Raw genomic sequence first — 26,562 nt, forward strand, 5'->3', positions numbered from 1 at the left:
CACGAACTAGAAGTCCTCCATTTTCAAATTTTTACTGGCAGCATTCCCTATTCTAAAAACCTACAAGCAAAATGAAAACCATTCCAGTTCCTCACATATCTACCTTTTTCTCAATTTTTGGAAGGTGAATGTAAAAAAGTTAGTGAATGAAAGCACAGATCTTTCAAATATAAGAATATATATATTCCAGACTTATTTGCATTCATAAATACTGGATTTTTATTTTGGGTCATTAAACACATAATTGGATTCTAAAACAGTCAGTCAATTGGAATTCAGAACACAGTTTCCTCAAGGGTTTAAAACTGTGGTTAACTTCTTAGCTTCCATCTGTTATAAATAGTATAAAACAATACTGCTTCAAGTAACAGTAGTTAAATACTGGTGTCTGGGAAAAAAAAACATTAATTTAAAGGATGAGGAAATGCATAACTTTTTTTTTTTTTAAAGATTTTATTTTTTCCTTTTTCTCCCCAAAGCCCCCCAGTACATAGTTGTATATTCTTCGTTGTGGGTCCTTCTAGTTGTGGCACGTGGGATGCCGCCTCAGCGTGGTTTGATGAGCAGTGCCACGTCCGCGCCCAGGATTCGAACCAATGAAACACTGGGCCGCCTGCAGCGGAGCGCGCGAACCTAACCACTTGGCCACAGGGCCAGCCCCGGAAATGCATGACTTTTTGCAGAGATTCTCAGGAGATCTTTCAAGGGCTTAAAAGGTTCAAGACACTATTTCTAACTTTATTTTGAAAATCTACAACTTGCATTTTCCTTGTTACAGGCCTAGCATTTTAATTACCCTTCTTCTATCAGCCACAGTTTAATCATAACTGAAAAAACTAAGGAGAAAGGGAAAAGAGAGAACATTGGAAAAGTAAGGGGGAAAAAATGTAAATAGTAGAGGCAAAGAGGACATACAAAAAAGTAGAACTAAGCTTTAAGCAACAAACAAAAGGGGAAATATGAAAAAGAAAAACATCCGGGAAGTTTCAAGTAAGTGGTCAGAGAAATTAAGGAAACAGATTTCCCATATCTGCCACAAGGTGGTGCTAACAACCAAGGACAGCTTGGTAACGCCTTGACTAGGAAAAGCAGGGTTAAAACAGGTCCTGGAGTAAACAGGAAATAAAAAGTCTTTCAAATACATAAGGAAATGTTTCCAAAAGTCACAGATGCTGGTCCCTGAAAAGATTTCCTTGGCCAACAGTGAAAGTATAAAAAGACAGTTTAGTTTTTATAAAGCTCACATTATTCCATGAAGAAAAATGTCCTCTATTCTGAGATTAATTTTTGGTATTAAAAATGCCTTTATGTGTGGTGATAGGTGGTGATTAGACTTTGGGTGGTGAACATGGTGTGGTCCACACAGAAATAGAAACATATAACGGTGTACACCTGAAACAAAAAGTTATAAACCAATGTTTACCTCAAAAAAAATAAGTAAAAAAATGCCTTAAAAATTGTTTAATTATATCAAAATACAGTTTTGTTTTAAGGTGTAATACTAGCTGTGCCTGTCCTGGGCCTATTCATAGCACAGATCTACCCTCTAAGAGCTCTTCACCTCAGGAGCGCTGGTCACTGCAGACACCACCTCTCAGGCTCCTAGACCGCTGGCTTTTCTCTGGGTTCAGTCTATGGGAAGCACTGGTGGAGAACCGGCAGGTGGGGGGAAGGGAGGAGCCAGAACACGTCTCTCTCTCCTTCTCTACTTCAAGCGGTCTTCCCAGCAATGGCTGCATTTCTCCCCCGTTCCAGCTCCTACCAGGAGATTCCAATCACCTCAGGATAACCCTTCCACTTACTATTCTCTTCCTGCTGCTGTTAATCTCGAGGCTGCCTCACCATCCTATCACCATCCTATCTTGCTGCCTCAGCTCCTCCATCACCTGCAACCCCCTGCACTGAATCCCTATGTTAAAAACTTAGAGGTATTTCCCTTTTCCTGGGTGGACCCTAATTAGTACATTAAGCCAGTGGCTCTGCATGTATCAGAATCACCTGGGGGGCTTATTAAAATCCAGACGCTGGGCCCCAGCGGTTCCCAGTCAGTATATCTGGAACCCAAGAATGTGCACTTCTAAGAAATTCCCAGGTGATACTGACACTACTGAACCAGGGACCACATTTTGAAAATTACTACAATAGACAAAACAAAGAACTGGCCGTGTTATGTTGGTCTGTCCCGCCTCCTTTTTTCCATTGGACAATAAAATCCAAAAACACTTTGAAACTCAAGGAAACCCCACCCTTCTGTCTTCATATGAAAAATCAAAACTTTAAGACAGTTTCCTCACATTGTTAGAGGCCCATGGGTTTCTAAGGAACAATTTTTAAAAGTAAATATAATTTCAGCTCTCACTGTATACCTTACCCAGAAACAGAATCCCAACTTTAAATATTATAACCAACCCACTGAACTTTTCTATAAAGATAAAATGGATTTAGATTCTTAGATTATTGGAAATAACTTCGCCAATGAAGTCTCAAACGTAGAGAATAATCAGTTGGCAAACGGCTCTTCCACCTTAGAAATTTTAGACTGAAAAACAGTCCTAAATAATTTGAAGGGCGACTAAAAAAAAGTGGTCTTGGAACCTAGGTTTAAGAACCACTATAGGGTGTTTAGATTTATGTCAACCAAAAGTTAAAATCGAGTATGTAACCAAATCATAGCTGAACTGTGTACATAAACAAAAAGAACTTATTATGAGACCAAATGGTACAGACCAGCAAACAGAAAAATGTGGGGCCAGCCCCAGGGGCCTAGTGGTTAAATTCAGCATGCTCCACTTGGGCAGCCTGGCCCAGCTCCCAAACTCGGACCTACATCACTCATCTCAGTGGCCATGCTGTGGCAGCATCTCACGTACAAAAAGAGGAAGACTGGCAACAGATGTTAGCTCAGGGCAAATCTTCCTCAGCAAGAAAAAAAAGAAGAAAGAAAAATGTAAGCCACCTATGTAATTTTAAAGTTTCTAGTAGCCACATTAAAAAAGGTAAAAAGAAACAGGTGAAATTAACTTTAATACATTTCATTTAACCCAAAATGCCCAAAAAATTATCATTTCAACAAATTATTCATGATGTTATTTTACATTCTGTTTATTGTGCTAAATCTTCAAAATATGATGCATGTGTTACACATCCAGCATATCTCAGTTCAGGCTAGCCACATTTCAAATGCTCACTAGTCACATGCAGCTGGTGGCTACCACATCAGACAGCACAAATACAGATGGACATTTACCAGTCTCCTTACTGAACATATGGATACTTGGAATACTGGTAGTGTCCTGCCATACTGATACTTAGCATAGTGGTGGTGTCCCACTGTGCTTATGAATTATATTTTTAAGAATTTAAAGCTTTAAATGTTTGTACTGTTCTCAGACACTTAGTTACAAGAGTAAGTTAACATTTGGCTTCTACCACCTAATACTGTATGAAAAAAAATCCTCTCAGGAGAAGCACCTTGTAAACAGGTAAGCTACTATCACTGCTATTTTACTTTGAGTCCCAAAGCCAGCAGAATCTCAACTCGTCTACCTCTAGCCCAAGGGGAGACCTAGCAGCCACCATGGGCCTCCAATGGTCCCCAGTCTAAGGAATTCTCATCTCCTGGGCTTGTGAACAGGGAGCTGAGTCATAACGACCAACCAAATCCCCAAAATGAAGCTCCTCTGACGGGGAAACTGACGTAACATGATCACTTTACACTAGTCAATAGCAGCACAGTTAACTCACCGAATGGGGCTAGTAGAATTGTGATAAAGAAAAAGTATCAGTTACATTTTTAATGTGATTAAAATATTATTTTAATAGTGAAGTAAAAGTAGGAAGGACAAATCAGCTTGAGTTACTACACCTTTAATTCTTCACGAACTGTAGAATGATACCAGACAAATAACCTGTAAAGAAAATTTAAATAGTCTAAAAGAGTTTTTATTTTCAGTAGGAAGCCAGAGTATAACATTTATCGCCTTTAATTAATACAAGTGATGATCAAAATAGAGTCCAAGAATGGAGTGTATAACAAGCCACTGGGTACGGCGGCAGCAGACTATAAACCATAAACACAGTCCTTTGACAAACTCCCTAGATTGTCCTTAACATTTGAAATCCATAGTTGATACTGGTTTACTCTGCAATCCGTGATGTACGTTTAAATTCTACCCTAATGAAATGCAAGGGAGTCCCTCTATCACAAAACAACCTCTGAGCCCTCAAAAATAAGACTGTTCCTTCACTCATCAAAAAGTGAGTTTTCTCTTACACATGAAACTCTTGCCGTAAGCATAAAAGTACTTGTGTGTATGTGCAAGAGTAGTGAGATAATTACACGCCTTTGGGGCTGAAACGCATCTGATGTCACATCACACCTTAGGCATATAGTAATTTCACTTTGAACCACTCACTCCAGAGAGTAATTACTCATCCCATAACTTGGTCATGAAAAGCAGAGCTTACTCAGTACTTCAGCAATTACACAGCATAGGTGGATTTTTATATGGTACTTTTGTAAATCGGATAATCAAAATACACACCTTAATAAGTTAAAGTGCTAAAATTACGACAAGTTATATAGACTTTCTAAACTTTTAACTTGTGACAAGTCTACACAGTAGGCGGAAATTCCTGCAGACAGACCCGGCTATAGAAAAAAAGTTGAAACCACAGGCAGTTGTCTAATTCAAGAGGAGGGGTATGGTGGCAGCAAGAATGAGGTCACAAGAAGGCAAAATTTACTAATCCAGGTCTTATAAAGAAGGATAGTGTCCTGACTTTATTCACTATCGTATATTAGCCAGTCAGGCTGCACACCCTTACACTCCCAACTGAAAAAATAAAGGGCTTGGCATCTCAGCCCAGCAGATTAAAGAGCCTCCAGAAACGCTCCTCTGATGTGGTCTCATGGTTACACACAGGAGGGAGCAGGAGAAGAGGAAGACCCTGGATGTTGCCTGGAAAGACACATCTAATCTTTCCTTGCCTGCAAACAGGAATTTCCTAGAAACAAAAAGAGGGAAAGGAAATTTTAAGGCTTGCTCTAAGAGTTAGACAGGTCTTTAGGCTATAATACAGTAGTAAGAAAATGTCCACAGGACTTCAGCAGACTGCTCCATCTCTCCATCAACAAGGCGGCTAATACAACCCAGCAGCACCCAGAGCTGCCTTCCAGTAATAGCGCTGTGTGCACCTCGGCTGCCTCACACAGCTTCTCTCATACCAACCTTCTCTGTGAGGTATCTCCTACACTGCCCCCAAGTCTCCCACTAGAATCAAGGAACTAATGAAAGAGAAAACGGTAATTATTTCAAGCCACACTATTAATGTCATCAAATGCTGTGACAAACTCTATTTTAAAAACCTCAGCAAAGAAAAAAGTGATATTCAACTGCATATAGTACCAGCTCCAAGAAGCAAGAAGGTACTACTGGTCAAACATCCATCACTACCTATCAAGGAGAAAAAAATACAACATAGCACATTCCAGAAATCCTGGAATACAGTTAAAAGATCAGGGAGCTAATTTTGAAAGGTGTCACACACCACGGAGGTCTCGCTATGGTTTTCTTCGTGCACGTGCAGGAAGACAAGCTGCCCCTAGCAACACTTAGAAAAGAAGGCGGCACAGTGAAAGGATACCACTGGAGAGCTAGGAGGCATAAGTGTCCAGGTCTACACGGACTGGCTGGGTGCTCCCAGACAAGTGACTTAGCATCTCATGTCTCAGCTTCCTCAGACAGAGAATGAAGAGAAGACCTTCTTCCCAAAGTTGTTATGAGGGCTGGAGATCACGCTTGTAAAGCACAGACTGGTATTCAAAAAGTGGTAGATGTTATGAGCTACAACTATATAAAATAGTAAACAAACACAAGTTTCAAATTAGAGTTGACCTTCACCCACACCCCAAACAAACTACTGAAAAAAGTTCAAGTTTGTCCAAGATCTCTTTAATGGGATAAAAATAACTTTACATGGCAGACACATGATGGGTATTTCCTACATGCATCATTCTAGCCTGCTACTACATGAGGAATCAAAGATGAACATGACCAAAAAAAACACTGAAAAAGAAAAGCTCAAGCACAGGCACGAATGCACAGAGTAAAAGGAATAGAAAAAAAACACAGCATGCACACCTGGCGCAGACCCGCCACGTGGCCCGAGCGCCCCTGCACACGGGCTCCGCCCAAGGCCAGCGCCCTGCCCACTGTGACAGAGCACAGCTGCTCATCCAAGAGCAGCAGAAGAGGAGGAAAGAAGAGTACCGGCCTACACGTGTGGGCAAAAGTCTCCTGCTCTAACAACACGACCTGCCACCCTCTCAAAAGCTCTGGCTGCCTGGCTTTTCCCAGGTAATGCACAACCAACTGAACCTCAGCCCATGTCATATAAACCCACGTACCAATACAACTGACCTTGATAAAGGAGCTTCTCAAATTCTTCTGAGAAAGTCTCTCTAACAGCAGAGATGCATGACAATGTACCTTTGGGGAATCTGGCCGTGGCCCGAAGCAGCCACAAACACAAAACTGGGCTACTTTTCAACTGACACATTCTTTGTGGGAGAGGGGTTAGATGGAAGCACTGAGTAAAAGCAGTGCTTCTTCCTGGAGAGTTAGGAAAATATTTCCAAAGTAAAACACCACTTCCTTCATCCAGCTATTCAACAAACGTTTTTTGAGAGTCAGCTCTATGCAGGTTGTACTGGGAGCTGTGGCTATAAAAATATGTACACAAACATAAAGACACAGACACACACAATCTAATTGGGAAACAATCCAAAAAATCACACAGGCACTATGATTAGGGTTACAAAGGAGAGGACTCTGCCAGGAGATTTTTCTGAGCCAAGCTGACAATTAAGGCATGAGCCAGGCAAAGAAGAGCATGCCAAGCAGAAATAACATGGGCAAAGGCAGCTGAAGGGCAAGGAGAACAATGTGCAAAAAGCAGATGAGGGTCCAGGCTGGACCAGGCTAGGCCTTGCACACCGACACGACTTTAGTCCTCTGAGCAAAGGGCAAGTACTGAAGGTTCTGCACAGGGAGAGCACAGGCAGTATCATCCTGGTGCGATACAGACCGTAAGAGCTGATCTCTGCCCGTTCAAAGTGTAAGCGCTGATTACAACACTCTTACAAGTACAGGAGGTCGACTCCTACTCACACTTGTGTGTACACAAAGAGAAAGAGAGCCTATTTTGTAAAATAAAAAGAAAACCTCTCGGTACATATGAGAAATGCAGAAGGGCCATTAACAGGTCTCTCACCGGACAGCTAGAAGAGTGTGGGGTAGGTAGTCAGGTCACAGCAGCACAGCTTTCAAGGGCAAGGACTTATGAGATCACCCAAAAACAGAACTGAAAAAAATACACGACCAAGACTTCAGTTCATAGTAAGCTCTTAAAACTTCACTTGAAACTATTTTTCTAAATACTTTCCTTGTAAATCTTTAAATAAGGAGAGAAGGGTTAATCAACTCTTTTTATTGATTCAAAGTCCCCCAAAAGAAGGGAATGTAGATCTTAGTATACAGTCACACAACTTAAGTTCAGAAATGTATTTGAAACTGAGTATTTTTTATCTTCTTCCATCCTCTGCTTGATTCAGGAAAGCCTGGAAACTAAACCCCAAGTGACTAGGTTAATCCATAAACTGTCCATTCTATTCATGAATATCCTTGACTTCATCTTAGCCATGCCCCTTTCCACTTTCAGGAGAATAACTCTAATGTTGCAAGTGAGAACGAAATTCATCAATCATTAGAATCAAAAACAAGGGATGCATTAAGGCCATGGCATACTTTGTTGAATAATACATATTCTGTTTAGTGGCACTAGATCAGGCAAGAATTATAATCATAATAAAATACTAACAGAGATTAATCTGTAGATAGTGAAATCTAGTGATTTAATGGTAATGAGATAGATTTTTTTAAAAGTGTTTCCCTTCTCTGATTACAAAATCAACATGACTGCACAGGATTTTTGGAAAATATAGAAAACTAGAAGAAAGTAATAAATGGAGAAATTAGTTAAAACTGGCATTCCGCAGAACAATAATCTATTTCCCTTTTGTGTAACTATTTAGAATTCAAGTACTTTCATGTATTCCCATGTGGGTCTCTTAACAGCCTCATGATAGCCGTGACAGAGGTATAATTATTCCCATTTTATAAGGCCTCAAGGAAACCGTGAGCCAGTAAGCAATCTGCCTAAGGGTACACAGGTAGTTAAGACAAGACTCAGGGAAGACGATGCTAGTCTCCTGATGGGTCAGGCATCTTCTCCAAGCTCATGGCCATGTGATTAGCAAATGATACACCCACAGAAGAGGATATCTGCAAGTACCTAAAATGAGCAGTACCTGTGAGCATCAATCTAAGGTAAGAAAATGTACAAACGGAAGTGTATCATTAATACAAACATATGCTACAACACTGTAACTCCAAGTAAGGAGAGGAATTTACATATCTTTAAACTGCATAAAAAAAAAAGACAAAGCACGTGAGGGAAACAGCAAACCCACAAGATTGACAATCTCTTGATTAACCGCTTCCTTTTGGTGTGAATGAGAACCCAGAGAGAAATCATCTATCTCTTATCTAAAGAGATTAGTGGAGCCCGCTGATGAAGACCAGGGATAAGCCAAAGGTCTCCTTTCAATCCAAACAACTCCTCCCTCCCTCCTTCTCTCCCTCCTTTTCTCCCTCCTTCTCTCCCTCCTTCTCTCCCTCTCTCTCGCCCCCCACCCCGACACACACACATGCAGGTATGCATGCAAACACACAGAGAGTATAATTTTAAACTGATTTATTAATTGCCCCCTTTTTTCTGAAAAAAAAAAGATCTATGGCTAGGGTAACCATATGTTTATTGTCTGAACTGGAACACCTGTAAGAGTAAAAGAGGTGACCGTCCATCCTTATGCCAGGAAAAGAGGCCAAGACTGGGCAAACAGGAACATGTGGACACCCAAGATATGGATAACCCATGCCCCTCAAGAGCCAAGCACTGGGGGTATACCCTACTGTTAAATTACTGTTCAAAAAGCTGCTTGATATATCCCATTCTATGCAAAATTGAGTCTTAAGCAAATTCTACCTCAAGGGAAAGTCATCAGCATTTTGCAGACCAGTTTAATAAATCATTCCTATTAAGTAGCCAATGTCTTTTCACAAGGTGTATGACCTTATGGGATATTGTAAAGTTACATGTGCTTTGCAAGTCATCTGGGGAAAAAAAGTTTAAGAAAACTAATTAAAGATATTTTTGCCAATTTCTTTAAAAAGTGAAATATCAAATAAAATCTCTTAATCACTCAAATTCGAAGTTATTTTCTTGGGTAACCCAAAAAGTACTGTTCTTCATGGGAATGCCCCAATTATTTTCTGTTTAGCAGTTGGCGTCATCTAATAAATAAAGTGCTATTAGAACAGCTTTTTGGCTGATGCTATTGATAAGTTAAAAAGCTTGAAAAAGTCCCCTCAAATAAGGAAAGGAAGAAAGAAACCTTACACAGTATCTGTAGAAAAGTATTGATGAAAATAAACCAAGTCCTAAAACCCAACCTAGCTATCTTGTGGTCATATTCCACATTCCTATTCAAAATACATCTTAAGAGACTAAATTTTAGCAACTTAGATTCAGAAAATCAAACAGAAATTAGAACTTGGAGCTAATTTTTTCAACTAAGAGAACTGCATACAGGCACCAACAAAGACTGGCATACAACCTAAGCCTATCATTCATTCAAGTGACATTTCAATGTCTACTATGTACACACTGCGCTGGCACTATTAATAGTTGGCTCTCCTGGATTTAAAATTTGCCAGTATTTTTTTTCAATCTAGCAAATTCATCTTTCACTTCAAAAAGGGGCTTTGTATTTAAATACTCTGTGATTCTCCAGGATCCACCAAAGAGTACTTAGAAAACAGGAATAAGTGTGTATTCCAGGGGTTTCATCTACCAGACAGAAGAGACAAAAAAAGATCAGTGGCACAAAACCAAGACACTGTCAGCTTCTGTGCAGAGCCCAGATCCACTAGAAAACAGAGCTGCCTCTGTGGGCAAAGGGGATATTGAAACACAGAAGACCAAGCCAGTCATTGGCCAGATCCTAAAAAAAAAAGGTGGTATGTACAGAATTAATGCAAGGAAAGGAAGTTCACCTAAGGAGGAACTCAAGGCCCAGGCTGAGTTCAAACATGTTTTGCTGTGATTACAAGGCTCCCTGCATTCCTGAGGAAACGAAAGGGCTGAGGACCACATCTCGAGGTCTTCAGATAGACTCTAGCTGCTGACTGCTCCAAACAACAATAAGCAGGTCACAGTTAGAATCATAAAACTCATGACAAATGTGAGGTTCTAGAATGAGCCACTGTGTTTGATGCTCCTGAGGGAGCCTGGACCAAGGACGCTAGGCCCAGCAGGCCACCCTGACACCTGTCTCTGGGGGCGGTGTGTTTCTTCTGATCAATCATATGGTCCTCCTGCATCCCAGCTGCCAGCAAAATTTCTCTCAAAGAAATGTTTCCATACAATTAGACAAGATGAATTCGGTCTCTCCTTACTACATCCTCTGAAGAGAATAGGCTGTTTTTCATAATCAGAAGTATTCTCAAATATATTTGTTTCTTCTAAAAGAAAAAAATAAAAAATAAATAAATAAATACTCTGTGATTCTCATTCCAAAACACAAGACCAGAAATATCCACTAAACACTGGGAAATTCAAAATGACCCTAACGGTGTAGGGCAGAAGATTTTTATACATTTATCTGCTAGCACTTAGAGTCTTCTGATAGCCGACTGTTGCTCCCTCTATCAAAGATGCTTAAAAATCTGCAATCCTACAAAGGATTTGATTTTCTGACTTCTCCTAAGAAAGCATCCCTCATTTCCTCAAATTTTTACTTTAAAGATGAGTTCCACAGTTCTGTTCTCAAGTTTACAAAAGGCCACAGATCAGACAGGCCAGTGTCAGTCTCCAGAAACAACCCCTTGCAGAGTATTTCGGAAGGTCCACCTCCTTTCACTGGAAGAAAATCAAATTACCTGAATGTACCTGATTTACCATTATTATCTTTTTAAAAAACAGTATGACAATTCTAGATTTCTTAAGTAAGGCTCCTTGAAAGAGTCAAGATATAAAATTTTCTAGATTTATTAATAAGGCTTCTTGAAAGAGTCAGGTTCAAAGCTCAATTCTAAATGAGTAAAAAGGCAAACCAAAAAGACCAAAAAACTAGTTGCTCCACAATTGTAAAGGATCACAGAAACAGCAACCCAAAGAGACAATTTTTAAAACTAGTCATTTAGAGATGCACTATCCAATACATCCCCAAAACCACCATAAGATAGATTGTCATTATACACTGAACTTTCACAGATTCCACCCTGAATTGTTACTATCTTTAACAGGAAAAATGAGGGGGGAAAAGCATAAGTAAAAAATAAGTTTTTATATAACAACATTAAATAAGCAGGCCAATGAAATATAAATTCTTCAAAAAGGGAGAGGAAAGTGGGGCTGGCCCCGTGGCCGAGTGGTTAAGTTCTCGCGCTCCGCTGCAGGCAGCCCAGTGTTTCGTTAGTTCGAATCCTGGGCGCGGACATGGCACTGCTCATCAGACCACGCTGAGGCAGCGTCCCACATGCGACAACTAGAAGAACCCACAACGAAGAATACACAACTATGTACCGGGGGGCTTTGGGGAGATAAAGGAAAAAAAAAATCTTTAAAAAAAAAAAAAAAGGGAGAGGAAAGGAAACCCTCTATATTTGCACATGGCTACTTGAATTGTCTGGTGCTTTTCTAGTTTAACCCACCACCACTTAGCCCACCACTGCCACCATCCTTTCCAAAGACCTCAACACACACACACACACACACACACACACACACACAGTTTAAAAAATACAAACCACATGCTTATGCATCAAAAAATAAACTTCACAGAAGGGCACAAAAACTCAAAAATCTCATGATTCATCAAAGTCAAAGGACAAGCCACTGCTAAACTATGAGCTACTAATACATACTCTGAATTTTAAATAAGCTCCTAGTCACTGGCTCTTATATCACCAATTCTTTTCTAACACATCTAAAATTATAAACTCTGAAAACAGATTATGAAAAGTAAATGAGCATGAAAAATCATGGATGGGGGCTGGCCCCGTGGCACAGTGGTTCAGTTCAGTGCGCTTCACTTTGGCAGCCTGGGTTTGCAGGTTCAGATCCTGGGAGTGGACCTACACCACTCATCAGCCATGCTTTGGCAGCAACCCACGTAAAAAGTGAAGGAAGACTGGCACACATGTTAGCTCAGGGCTAATCTTCCTCAAGCAAAACAAAGAGGAGGACTGGCAATGGATGTTAGCTCAGGGCTAATCTTCCTCAGGGGGGGAAAAAAAAAATCACAGATGAAACCTAAATTACTGTTAAAATAAGAATTTTTTTTAAAAATCTGCCCATTTTAAAATAAAAGTATTTTGCTATAAATTATTAAAATGAATAAGGAGGTTTTTTTAACCTTTTTTTTCCCCACTGCAATAGTCCCTATTGAAAGCAAAAATGCAATACTATCCAGTACTTTGGAATTTCCTGCTATTTATGAAACAGCTTAGACAAAATGCCTTTTTAATGAGTTGCTAAGAGAGATCCATGAAAACTCCAAAGAAACTGCTCTGACAAGTTCCAATAAGGAACGTTATTCAAGCACTTTGCTTACAAGGACTCTAAACAGCACCAGTCAAACTACCTTCTGGGCTTTGGTTTTAATCAAGCTTGTTAGTTAAACCGGAGCTGACATCATTTACATGACTCACCTAAATAAAATTTAAATTATTTTAAGGATCCGTAAGACAGTCACCTACTTCCATCCAGTAGATTAGAATGTTCTATGCATCACATCGAATTATAAATATACACCTCATCTACAGAAACATACATACATAGATCAATGGATCTATCCCCAAGCCACTTTTGGAATACCTAACATACCTCTAACTGCAGAAAGACACCATGTAATATAATTACTACACTGTGATATAGTTCAGTGTACTTGATACTCTATCCCCAAGACATTTTAAATATATTTCCTAATGAAATATTTGTTTTCACCCTAAGTAAAGAAATAAAGTATTAGTGGATCAGCAACAGCAAGCTGCCCAACTTGATCTTATCCACAATGTAAGCATCTCATTTAAAGACGTAAAAATTCAAATAAACTAAAACATGTGCCTTTTCTAAGCTATTAGACTACCAATTCACCTTTCACTAAATCCTTAAAGCTTTCGTATTTCGTAAAAGTGAATTCATCAGAATTCACTTAGTAACTACCTTAAAGACAAAGTGAAGACAAAAAATCAATTTGATTCTATTCCTAGTTATTTTGGCCACTTATTTTGTGCTACCTTAAGAAGGGCATCAGATCAGTGCACTAACTAAATGTTATCCTGCCATTCAACAGATCTAAGCACATTACACCACTACTCACTGAGTGAGCGAATACTCACCATCCCATTCCAGTCACAGTCAGTGTAGTCCATGGTGTACCAAAAACCATCCCTAACATACTCTTGACTTTCCTATGTACCCACTATGGAAAGAATACACATACTGTTCTTCTTACCCAAGTCCCTTCCAAAGATACATATTCACACTGTGACATTTTCTTTTTACTTCTTTCCAAAATTATTCAAGAACAAATACAGCATATTTTTCAGGGAGCATAACTTATAATCAAGTAAGTTCTTAAATTTCCATGTGCATCCAAAAGTTTAAAACTCAGTTTGCAAACACAATCCACACAATCCTGGCTTTAGGGCACACAGAACCTAGACCGAGACACTGACAATTCAACCAAAACCTAGCTGCTCCCTGCAAGAATAAATAGTAAGCTTTTTTATTTGTTAAACATATTCCTACAGCATTATCCAAACCTAAACACACACAACTGTGTTAGCAAAGAGAACACTGACAACGGTAGAAAAAACAGCACGTGTGTTTTTTAAAAATGTCTGATGATACCTATAATTATATAAACCAATTCAGACTCCACAACTTCAACAGCAATGGCAATTTTAAAGATGCCCAAAGCATATTAAATAAATCAGGCAAATTTCACGCCTCTTGGTGCCACCACAAAACCAAAATTATGGAGCTGGATGTAAGTCTGACCTGATAAGGCAATTCTTAAATTTTTCTCCTATCTAAAAGTTATAGTAGCCTGACTACTATCAAAAATCAATCCTTTCTAAAAAAACATGCACATCCCATTTCAAAAAAGTAGAGGTAAGGAGTATATCACTGCACAGACTACGTCTGAAAATGAGTTCAGTTTGATAACTGAAAAGTTAGGTTTTTGACATTTGCCAGCAGTCCCACAACTCGCTGGCCCTGTGCCATCGTGGCCTGGTGCCAGCCTGATGTAGGGCCAGGCTAAAAATAGCAGCCAAGCAGCAGCTGGAACACATAGGTCCTTATGACCTCAGCTTTATTTCCCTAAATCAAGGGAGGTTGGAGGGGAGGGGACAACCGCAGGGAAGGAAGGGAATGGAATACTGTCCTACTTGGTGTATTTCCTACCTCTTCCATTGCTTGCCTTTTTTCCTACCACTCCCTCCTACTCTTCACTCCTCGCACTCCATCCCTCCATCCACTCCCCCCACCCCCGGCCCAAGAAAGGAAGGGCAATGCCCCAAGAAAGGAAGGGCAGTGCGGGAAGGAGGGAAGGAAAGGAAGGAAGGAAGAAACTGGAGCTCTGAGGCAAGGTGGGTTCAGAGGCTCCCCCATCTCCTGCTCTCAAGTCCCGTTTGATTCCTCTAGCAGCCATTAGTCATCTCAGGCCTCAGCTTTACCACAGTCTAGAGAAAGGATAAGACAAAAATTACACAGGTGATAACTAGGGGAAGGAGGGATGGGAGAATCAGAAGATGGCATCAAGAGTGCAAAATCCTAAGTGCTAAGGAAACCTGAAGAATGCTAAGAGGGGCCGGCCCCATGGCCAAGTGGTTAAGTTTGCGAGATCCGCTTCGGTGGCCCAGGGTTTCCTGGTTCGGATCCTGGGCGCAGACATGGCACCGCTCATCAGGCCATGCTGAGGCGGCGTCCCACACAGCACAACCAGGGGGACCTACAACTAGAATATACAACCATGTACTGGGGGGCTTTGGGGAGAAGAAGAAGAAAAGAAAAAAAAAAAAGCAGCTTGGCAACAGATGTTAGCTCAGGTGCCAATCTTAAGGAAAAAAAGAGGGCCAGCCAGGTGGTGCAGGGGTTAAGTTCGCACATTCCGCTTCTCGGCGCCCGGGGTTCGCTGGTTCAGATCCCAGGTGCGGACATGGCACTGCTTGGCAAGCCATGCTGTAGTAGGCGTCCCACGTATAAAGCAGAGGAAGATGAGCACGGATGTCAGCTCAGGGCCAGTCTTTCTCAGCAAAAAGAGGAGGATTGGCAGTAGTGAGCTCAGGGCTGATCTTCCTCAAAAAGGAAAAGAATGCTAAAGAAACAAAGTCCTAAAGAAATAGGGAAAACATATGAAAAAAAGTCCTCACTCACATACAACAATCAGATTACAAATTTCTGGTATTTAAGTTTCAGGAGCTTATTTTATGACAAATATTTATATAAACTATAACCATCATCTTTGCAGAAATGAGTTAACCTAAAGTGGGAGCAGGAGCAAAGGTTCAGCATAACCAAACACAGCACTGCCTCCAACCTGCATGGGTCTTTACCAAGGAGGACCAAGAGCAGCACTGCCAGCGGCTCCCGGCCCTGCCCTCCAAGCGGAAACTCCAAAACATCATACTGCACTTATAAAGCTGCTGGTCACTGTCGGCAAATATTTAATAGGGACAACATGGCACATACAGCATCCTAAATTATACTTATGTAATGATGTAAGAGAATTTAAATCTTGCTTCTGTGGATTCATTCCACACGCCATCTTCTTATGCATATTTTCTGTGCAATACTGTCCAACATTAGAGATCTGACAACATTAGAGATCTAACCATGAAAAATGCTTTAAGTAAACAGACAGACTGTTAAATAAGGCAAGATCAGGCAGTGAGTCGCCTGAATTTTAAGTACATTAATTCATTAAATGAGCTTCCAATTTACCCGATCAGCTTATTCACTTAGTAAGAATTTAAATGTACTGACAGGTTCTACTGTATCCTTCCAATTAACATCCTTCCAACAAACCATCTCCTTCAAAGAATATTAAATCTTTTTACCAACAACAGGAGATAGCATAATTTTTAATCATAACATTTAAAAAGGGCCTTAAAATGAGATAAATATATAATTTCTTAAATATACTTGGAGAGGTTATCTTTACTGCATACATACCAAAATTAGATCTAACCTACAAGTTATTCTTCTTTCAAAAGTTGAAAACATCTGATGGAAGAGCCAGCCCTGATGGCCTAAGTGGTTAAAGTTCAGCACGCTCCACTTCAGCAGCCCAGGTTCGGTGTCCGGGCACAGAACCACACCACTTGTCTGTCAGTAGCCATGCTGTGGCGGCAGGTCACACAGAAGAACCAGAACTTACAACCACACACAACTACATACTGGGGATTGCGGGGGGAGGCGGGAGGGGGAAGTCTGGCAACAGATGTTAGCTTAGGGTGAACCTTCCCCTGCAAAAAGAAACAAAACAAAACAGAAACAGAAGACATTTGATTGAAGATGATCAAAATCACCCCACATAACCATCCTCCAAAGCTAAAATTCATTCATAAAATGTGTTTTTAAAACGTATTTTTTCAAGTCAAATTTTAAAAATACACATTAAAAATCAGAGCTATGATCAGAATTTAAAATTCTGGCCACTGTGAAAGTCACTCTAGAAAGTAGCAATAGACTATAAACCTAAAGATGAACCTTCTAGAACAGTTAATGATGATGCATCACAGGCAGTATTACTCAGAGGGTAAGACTCCCAGCCAGAGAGGCTGTGTCTAGCTCCATCATTTCCCAGCCTGTGTGACCTTGGGAAAAAGTTCCTTGCCCTCTTTTCCTATGCTCCAGTTTTCTTGTCTGTAAAATGAGAATAATAAGAATACCTACCTCACAGGGCCGTTAAAACATACGAAGTGCCTTGAACAGTATCTGGAATATGGGTAAGTGCCAAAAGCATTAACTGCTGTTATTACTATTACTATGAGTAAATGTTGTTGCGACAGTAGTAAGAGGCTCCCCGTAAATCACCTTCAGCTCAGTGAAGAAACGCCCCAAACCATACAAAAGGTCTTTAAAAAGTCAGTTAGGTCACTAAAGTTCTGAGGCCACATCAATTACGTGAAAGAAGTGTATCTCGGGGTTATGTACATATTCTTTTCTGGCGATGAGGATGGGGGACACTGAAAAACGTACAAAAACAGGTCAAATACACTACTGGCTAAGTTTTCATAAATAAGCTAAATTCAGAACAGTCAAATTTCTTACTGGGTATTAACTTTTGTTGTTCTGCATAAGCACTCTAAACTTCCAATAAATTCTTTATTACATGTGTGTAATATAATTCCCTACTGTTAGCAATCATAACTAACTTTTCCTGAACTTTAATCTCATCTTAGAACATCTGTACAATTTCCAAATGTCCACAAATGTTTTATGTATTTAGCATGCTAGAATCATTGCTCAACTGAAGCCATTAGAATCTGGCCTGAAACGAAAATGCTATCTAGAAATACTTTTATAATATTCACTAAAATGTTAGTCAACAGTCCAGTCAATTTCCATTCAAGAATATTCTTATTCTGATTTCTGATATTTTTCTGAGACTTATCAAACATTTCCAGCAAATTAAGAGGCAGCCCGAGCAGTGGAAAAACGGAGACTCAATGTTTAACTTTGCAATTTACTACGCTTCTCTGGACAAATTACTCAACATGTCTGGGCCTCAGCTGTCTCATCAGCAAAATGGGGGAAGCTGGAAATGATATGTTATCTTTTCATCTCTAAACTCTCCATAGCTCTACAAGTAGATAATAGCTATCATGCAAGAGCATGTTATAAAAACAGCTTCTCATTCGTTAGCGTTTTTTGTTTCTGTTTTTTGGTGAGGAAGACTGGCCCTCAGCTAACATCTATGCCAATCTTCCTCTATTTTGCATATGGGAAGCCACCAACAGCATATCTTGATGAGTGGTATGGAGGTCCACGCCAGGGATCTGAACCCACAAACCCCAGGCCGCCGAACTGGAGCATGTGAACTTAACCACTATGCCACCAGGCTGGCCCATGTTATCATATTTTAAGAAGAAATGGAGGGGCCGGCCCCATGGCCGAGTGGTTGGGTTCGCACACTCCACTTCGGCGTCCAGGGTTTTGCCAGTTCGGATCCTGGGCGTGGACACGGCACCACTCATCAGGCCACACTGAGGCAGCGTCCCACATAGCACAACCAGAGGCACTCACAACTAGAATATACAACTATGTACCGCTTTGGGGAGAAGAAGAAGAAGAAAAAAGAAGACTGGCAACAGATGTTAGCTCAGGTACAAATCTTTTTTAAAAAAAAGAAGAAATGGAACAGAGCTTATCTGTACACAGAGGTCACTGGAATATGCTTGGAGTAATAATACTCAAATGACACCTGGGTTCACTTGTCTACTTTTGTGGCTCACTTGTGAACATAAGGTAGTTACAAATACATAAATATATGTAAATATATGTACAGATTAGCTTACACAAAACTAGTTATCTAAGAATTCCACAAATATAAAACACTTAGCATACTTCAGCAACACAGTCCACTTAGTATCAGCTGAAAGTCAATCTTTAAGTTCAAAACGAAAAGCAAATTTTACACTGCATCCTCTCCAAAGCTTGCTTTAGCTACATTTTCTAGATGAAAAAAATAAAGGAAGCATCCCAGTTTTAAAGAACTGAAAACCATGTACAAAGCATATTCTTAGCAGAACACAGGGCACTAAAAGCAAAAACTGGAAAGGTATTCAGGTGTTCTAAACAAATCTAACTAAACACACTTTACTTTTGAGACTCTGGCTAGGACTGAGAAACAAGAGGCTCTTTTCATAGGACAAGACTATGCAACATTTTTCTCCAAATTATCATTTGATACTGATTTCTCAGAAGATGGAGAGTCTTCCCATTCATTTAAAGGAGGAAATGGCTACGGTTTTCTAATTTACAGTAATCCCCAAACATTTACATATGTCAAAAATTAATAAACCAAGAAAATTAAATTAAGGTTTTTTGGTGGTGAGAAAGCACAGTTCTTGAAATTTTATCATAGTAATTTGAAAGGTAACTAAAAATGGTGTGCGGGTTCTCTGTAGTTCATTTCCATTTAAAAAGGCTGCCTATAATCTGCTTTGATTCTAAGATGTTTATACTTACCTATAATCTGCTTTCTTTTCTGGGATATTTGTCCTCTTAAATATAACAGTTGAAGGTCAATAGAAGTTCAAGTCGAATGACTGCCCCTATAAAACTTTCTAACACGACATGAGTTTGTTTTATCACATGTAAATGTAAGCGAGCTTCCAAACATAAAATATCACATTCATTTTGTATCACTTAAGAAAACTGATTTTCTAACACAAAAATATAAAGCATGTAAGTATGCGGAATTAGTACAGATCCAATTGTGTAATTTCTAAAAGGGACAACTTTCTTAAAAGAAAATATCAGCCATTCCTCCACTGCCATCCTGTTCACTGAACACAGTACTAGCTGAAATCACACATTCTTAACTAAACTCTTAATGTAAGTGTGAGCAGAAAAGATATGCTCGCCTGCATCTTTCCAGATGAAGCATTTAGAGTCAGAATTGATAGCAACTGATTACCCATTGTGAAACGAAAAGAGGCCCAGGATAAACATCTTAAAAATCAGCCAGGACACACTTAAGACAATAACGGCTTGAATTGCTCAATTAATTACAATAATTCTTCTATTAAAGGACATGTTCCACAGGCATCCTGATGTTTTCAAAAGAAAAGGCATCAAAGTCTCGCATCTGCAAAAAGGGCGAAATTCAACGCACAGTTGAAATAAAATATGAGGATGGCCTCTTCCTCTTCATGCCGAGGACGTACTCAGAATACAACTGTGTGGCAAGAAATTAAAGACTGAACCAACAGTAGACAAGTTTGTTTCACCCCAGTCTGCAATTCTACCTTCCAGTACTGTTGAAATCTTTTGGCTACAAAAAGTATTCTGTCTCCTGAACACTTCAGATTTCCTCACTGGACCAATACTAACCATCAGAGAACGAAGTAACGTAGCAAATTCCAAGCTTCCTCACCTAAAATTGAAAACTTCCCTCAGAACAATGCTGAGCACATCCGAGGTACGCAGATACTTTCAAAATTCAGTTGTAAGCAAATCAAAAATCTCAGCTCAGACAGAACAAGAAGAATAAAAAATACATAAACTAGTTTTAAAATTTCTTCTTTTGTGTACTTTCCCTTTAATCAAAAGACAGAAAAAGTGTAGGATCTGAATCAAAATTGTTCTGTATTATTACTTTCATCTTGAAAATGCATTCAATGAAACGCACTATTATCAGTAAACAAAACACCCAATTCTGAAAGTACATTTAGAATCACATCTGTATATATACATATGTAGATAATAATCCCTGGTCTTTGAAGAAAACCAAAATATTCAAAGAAAGGCCAACAAATTAGCCTTCAGCAAGTTAGTTTATTAAAACTTTTATCCATTTTAATTCTAATAACGAACCCCTTTCACTGCCTTGCCATCCCCTAAAAAAAAAAAAAAAGCAACTCCTTTTAAAACTCTCCTTCCTTCTCATGCAAAAGACAAAACCCCAGTATTTGTTTAAACATTTCTAGCTTTCAAAATGATTTAGTCACAAATAAGGAAACTGCGTGTTTCAAAACAAAAAAAAATTTCAACGTACACCAGGTCTTCAGAAAGGGGAGACACACACACACACACAAATACATATACATAAGTTAAAATCAGAAAGATAATTTGTCTAAGATTTTTTATTACAAAAATATATGCTTCTAGTTTTAAGAAATATCCAATCATAAAATAAGCATAAAATGAAAAAGTAAAATTCCCCCTAAAACCCTGCCCATTCGAATACTTGACTGCCCTTCTCCAAAGATACCCACTATTCAATGGGTGTTTGTGTAGCCTTCTAGACATTTTTATGCATCTATATACAAGTCTCTTTTTTGTTTCAAACAGAAATTGCAGCACACTATATGAACAATTTACTTGTTTTTAAATGAAATATTCTGGTCACTTTTTCTTGTCGGTAGACATAAATCTACTTCACTTTTTTATGGTTGCATAATATTCCATCGAGTACTTCTTAACCAGTTCCCTTCTGACAGAAATTTAGGTTGATTCCTGCTTTGCAGTATTGCAAACCACAGTGCAATGGCATCACTCACTGTAAAGAACACCTCTGGGCACTAACATCAATCTATCTACAGGATAGTGCCTAGAAATGACACAAAAAGATCGTGCCAGTAGCAAGAGAGGCAGCATCCTCTTCTCCCACCTCCCCAACTCTGGCTACTGTCTACCCATCTTTTTAGTATTCACCAATGTGGTAGATGAAAATGGCATGTCATTTTTACTTGTGCCTCTTTATGTAAGAGTGAAGATGAGTACGTTTATAATCATTTGCATTTCTTTGTGAAATATGTTGCCTATTTTTTTACTGGGTTATTAATCTCTTTTTTTGTTGTTCTTTTAACAATTTTCAAGAGTTCTCTGTCGGCCTCTGGTGAAACATGCTGCAAATATTTGCCCCAGTTAGCTGTTCAACTCAGTTTATAATGTTTTCAGTTCTATAGAGATCTTTAGATTTTTTTTTTTAACTTATGTCTTCTCTTTTATAATTAGAGTTACAAGTCATATTAAGGAAGCTCTTTCCTAGGCAAAATTTTGGGGAAATTTTTTTATGTGACTTCTAAATCATTACTTAAATGATAGTCAATATTATTTACATACAAATACCTTCAGCCATAGCTCCCTTCCACTATATCACTATTTAACAAAATTAAGCCAACTATGCTTTCTCTAAAACTTCCTATAATCAACTGATGGACAGTTCTGCACCAATTAATATTGCTTACAACTACTACACCAAAAATTTCATTTTTTTCCCTTTAAATTTCTTTTTTTTTTTTAAGATTGGCACCTGAGCTAACATCTGTTGCCAATCTTTTTTTCTTCTTTTCCTCCTTCTTCTCCCCAAAACTCCCCATTCATAATTGCATATTCTAGCTGTAGGTCCTTCTGGTTGTGCTATGTGGGACGGCGCCTAAGCGTGGCCTGATGAGCGGTGCTAGGTCTGTGCCCAGGATCGGAACCTGTGAAACCCTGGGCCACCAAAGCAGAGCGCGTGAACTCAACCACTCGACCACGGGGCGGCCCCAAATTTCTTCTTAAAATCTAACAGTTGAAAAATAATAACTAGCAAGTATGTTTAATTTCTGATTAGTCCCAACTGTCTACCACTCAATCCTTAACCTTCAACAGGGTAAATACAAAGTCCAACAATTCGATTTTCCCTATTGTAGCTATAATTTAGTCATCTCTACAAAAGTCAATGAATACTTCCTGTACAAACAAACTCATAATTTTGCAATACCAGAAAATTTCTTATGATGCTATCAACATAGTATTCTGTTCTTTTCCATTTCAGATCCTGAAGCAAAACAGAGTTCTACCTCAAATCACAAAACTGTAAAATAAGCCTCCTGAGCTAGTATACCAATTCAAACCACCACTTAGTGCTAAATTAGACGGTTAATCTAGCCACTCTCTCCATTCTCCATCAAGGAAAAAAAATACCGGTCAAAAGTGTCTATCTCCCAGTGCCAGCTGCCAAGCATTTAACAACCTTCCATCTCCAAGCTGACTGGCACAACAAGTAATGCAACTTGGAAGTTAAGGAAATTGGCAGTACTCAAGAGAGGAAAAAAGAATATTTTCCACAATTTGCACAGCACTTGTTTAGCACGTACGTAAGTGTTTCCGAAGGGGTGGTCAACTCTTCAAACTATACGAGAGGCATCACACTACTTCACATCAACCACTGCCAACTCCACTCAGCGGGCTCCTTCCCCTGTGGGGATTATTCAAAAAGTTACTATTTTCTTTTACAACTCACCCAGGACTCTTCACTGATGAAAGCAGGCAAAGCCCACGCTGTGTGTCTGTCTCCTAGAGAAGATTGCATCTTTTATTTATCGCCCCTTGGCTTTATTTTCACAGTGAATTCCTGGCTTAAATGCAATCAGCCAAGAAACCCTCCCTATGTGCTCTCCTGTCATTCCTCATTGCTTACAAGCAGAGTCAAGCACAGAAGGAAAGAAAAAAAATTCAACATTGCTAGCCAAGCCATAAAAATTCACAAACTCTAGTTTGTTATACTGAGAAACCATAGATGTGCTTCAGTCCGTCTCAACCCAGCAGGAAACAAGAAAAAAAAAAGGTATAACTTTAAAGAACGTTAATGTGATTTTTTTTAAAAAAGGACTGATGGAGAGCCTCAAAAGTGAACGCCCCTCTAGACATACGGAAAGGGTACCGAACCTAGCAAAGGCAACACTGGGGGCTGCCTTTGGAAATAAATGACCAGGCAGAAAATCACGTTTGCAGGCTGCATGAGAATTCAAATTAACCAAATAGGATTTAAACAAGTCTTAATTCTCTTTTGGGGCCCCTCTCCAGACCCCCACCCGACTCCCAAAGAGAAGGATAAAAGGAACTGAGTACAGAAAGAAAAGATTAAATTAAAAATCAGAGACAGTGATGCTTCCAAACGTCTCCCCATTCATTAGGTCCGTGTTCACCACGACAATTTGAAGTAGACAGCAACATGGGGCGGGGGGGAGGATATGCAATGGGCAATCAGGAGAAAAATATGGGGAGAGGGGAGTTTCACTATAGCATTGTTCCTTTCAGTCCAGCTCAAACATCCCCGTCGCTACGCTGAAAAAGATATCTAGCCGGAAAAAAACCACTGGGGGGTGGGGGGAGGCCAGGCAAAGCTTTTAAACTCCGTATTTGAGAAAACTCTCATGGTCTGTCAGAGAAAGGAGGGCTGTGCGGCTTTAAGTCACAAGTCCTTCTCTCGCCTTTGTCAAATATCTTTTACTTTACAAGCCCTGAAAAGAAATAAAGAGACTCTTTTGTTTGCTTTCCCCTTTTCGGGGGGTGACAGAAAACTGAAAGGGGCACAAATAAACCTGAAAACGAGAACAAAGTGCGGGGTCGTGCCCAGCTGCCGGCGGCCGCCCCGGAGGGACGCGGGAGCGGCCGGGAGCCCCTCCGCCCCGAGCGCCCGCGGCCGCCGGCCGGGAGCGCAGAGCCCGCAACTGCCCCCGCGGCGCGCCCTGGCACGACCACCGGCCGCCCGACGCACCAAACTCCGGCGGCGGCAGCCCCCGGGCCCGCCGCGCCCCGCAGCAAGGGGAAGCGCCCGCAGCTCCTTCGCGGGCTCGCGCCCTCTAATTCGAGGGCGTCCTCCGGGGAGCGGTCCCTCCGGAGAGGGGACCAGCCCGCACCTCCCTCCTGCGCTGCTCCGAGCCCGGGGAGGCGCGCAGGGAAAAAGACACTGAATTCCCGGGGTGGCCGGCGGAGCTCGCCTGGGCCAGACCAGACGCCGCAGCGACCCCGGCGCGCCACGGCCAAAGCCCGTCGAAGCCCGAGAGGAGCGGCCGCCGAGCGGCATCAGAATGTATTCCCCTCCCCTCAAATCGAGGAGGTGGGGGGAGGAGAAAGAAAGAGGACGAGCGATAGACAAGGGGCTAGAGGAGGGAGAGCGCAGAGCGCGGCCCGGCCGCCGGCTCGGCCCCGGCCGGCATTGTCTGTGCGCCCGCGCCCCCTCCCCCGCCCCGCACGGCCCCGCCACACACACCCTCCGCCGGAGCCGGCCGGCCGCCCGCGCCTTTGTCCACAGCCACCCCCCAAACAGGCGAGCAGCCCTCCAGGACGTGCTTCCCGGGAGGAGGGCGGGGATCGCAGCGGGCCGGGGGCACCGACACCCACCCCGCCGACCCCGCGGTGGGGCGCGTCCTGCTGATTCATTTCCCACTCGCGCTGGCCCGTCCGGGGAGACAGGGGGCGGGGAGGGGCGGGGAGGAAACGGGCGCTCCGCTCGGGAGGACCGTCCGGGCCGCTGAGGGCACCGAGCCGGGGTGCGGACGCTCGCCGGGCAAAGGGGCTGCCGGCGGGGCGGGGCGGGGAGGGAAGAGGAGGGGGCGGCCCCCCCCCAGGGACGGACTGACCGATGGACGGACGGACGGACAGACGACCCCACGGCTGCCCCGTGACTCACCGACTTGCAGGACGTTGTCGACGCAGCCGCTCTCCAGCAGCGCGATGCCCCGGCGGAAGGGCAGCCGTGTCTCGTCGCCGCCGTCCGCCGACCCGGCGGCCCCCACCGACGGGGCCCCGGCCCCAGCGGCGGCGGCGGCGGCGGCGGCGGCGGCGGCGGCGGCCGAGGTGGCGGCCGGCGAGGACGAGGAGCCGCCGCCGCCCGCGCCGCCCGCGCCGCCGCCCGCGCCGCCGGGGCCGCCGCTGTCGTCGCCGGGGCCGCCCGCGGCGCCGCCGCCGGTGTTGAAGGACGAATACATGCAGATCTCCCGCTCGCTGCGGGGGAAGGACCAGTAGACGATGCGGCGCTGCACCGGCTCCGGGATGCGCTCGAAGCGCTCCTCCACGCGCTGGAACGGCCACTTCTCCGCCACCTTGCGCGCCGCGATGTCCAGCAGCGACTCGGGGCTCTGGGTCTTGCCCGGCGGCAGCAGCCCCAGCGCCGCGCCGCCCCCGCACGCCGCCGCGGCCGCACCGCCCGCCCGCGGGCCCGGCCGACAGGCAGAGCTATAGCCGCCACCCGGTCCTCCGCCGCCGCTGCTGCCCCCGCCGCCGCCGCCGCCGCCGCCGCCCGGCCGGCAGCAGAGCCGTTTCGCGGGAGGAGGCTGCTGTCCGCGCTCCGCCATGACCGCGCCGCTTCTAACCCGACAGCGGAAGTGCCGGGACCCTATAAACGGCACAAGGAAGCGCGACACGCACACGCCGCCACGACGCCACGCTGCCATCTAGGGTCCGCCGCTCCTTCTATGGGCACAAGGGGTGGGGCCTCCGTCGTGACGTCGAGGCCGAGGCGGGGCACCGATAGGGGGGAACCTGGGGCCAGGGGTGGGGCCTATGCAAATCACTGGGCTGAAACATAAATAGAGCACTCGGTGGACACGGGGGTAGCGGGGGCGGCGGGGTTGGCTGCCCGATGGGTTGTGAGAATGTCAGGCTGGTGTGACGCCGGGGGCGGGGCTCAGGCGGGGTTCCCGCGGGAGGGGGCGGGCCGCTGGGCCTGGCCTAAGGTGGGTGGGTCTCTGCGCCCCCTGCCTCCTCACTTCCCCCTCCAATTCCCTGCCTCTCTTTGAAGTCCGGCAAGTGTGGACGCGCCTCGTGGGTCGCAGCGGGGAGGGCAGAGGAGCTGGGAGGTGAGCAAGGGGGAGGGGTCCGGGCTAAATGGGGGGCGGGGCCCGCGGGCCGATGCCCCACCCCCCC

General features: G+C 42.7%; 1 protein-coding gene across 2 annotated transcripts in view; it reads right to left on the bottom strand.

Moving 5' to 3' along the window:
• The window catches only part of ZSWIM6 (zinc finger SWIM-type containing 6), a 183,305-nt gene extending 157,308 nt beyond the window's left edge, over window positions 1-25,997 (bottom strand). For both annotated transcript variants that reach the window (XM_044772151.2, XM_044772144.2), the window contains exon 1: window positions 25,328-25,997. In XM_044772151.2, the coding sequence (XP_044628086.2) occupies window positions 25,328-25,991 (664 nt within the window). In that variant the 5' untranslated portion in view covers window positions 25,992-25,997. The remainder of the gene's footprint in view (window positions 1-25,327) is intronic.
• Window positions 25,998-26,562: the final 565 nt, after the last annotated feature.

The sequence above is a fragment of the Equus asinus genome, chromosome 10 (genome assembly GCF_041296235.1).
Source record: "Equus asinus isolate D_3611 breed Donkey chromosome 10, EquAss-T2T_v2, whole genome shotgun sequence".
In the NCBI taxonomy this organism is placed as follows: Eukaryota; Metazoa; Chordata; class Mammalia; order Perissodactyla; family Equidae; genus Equus; species Equus asinus.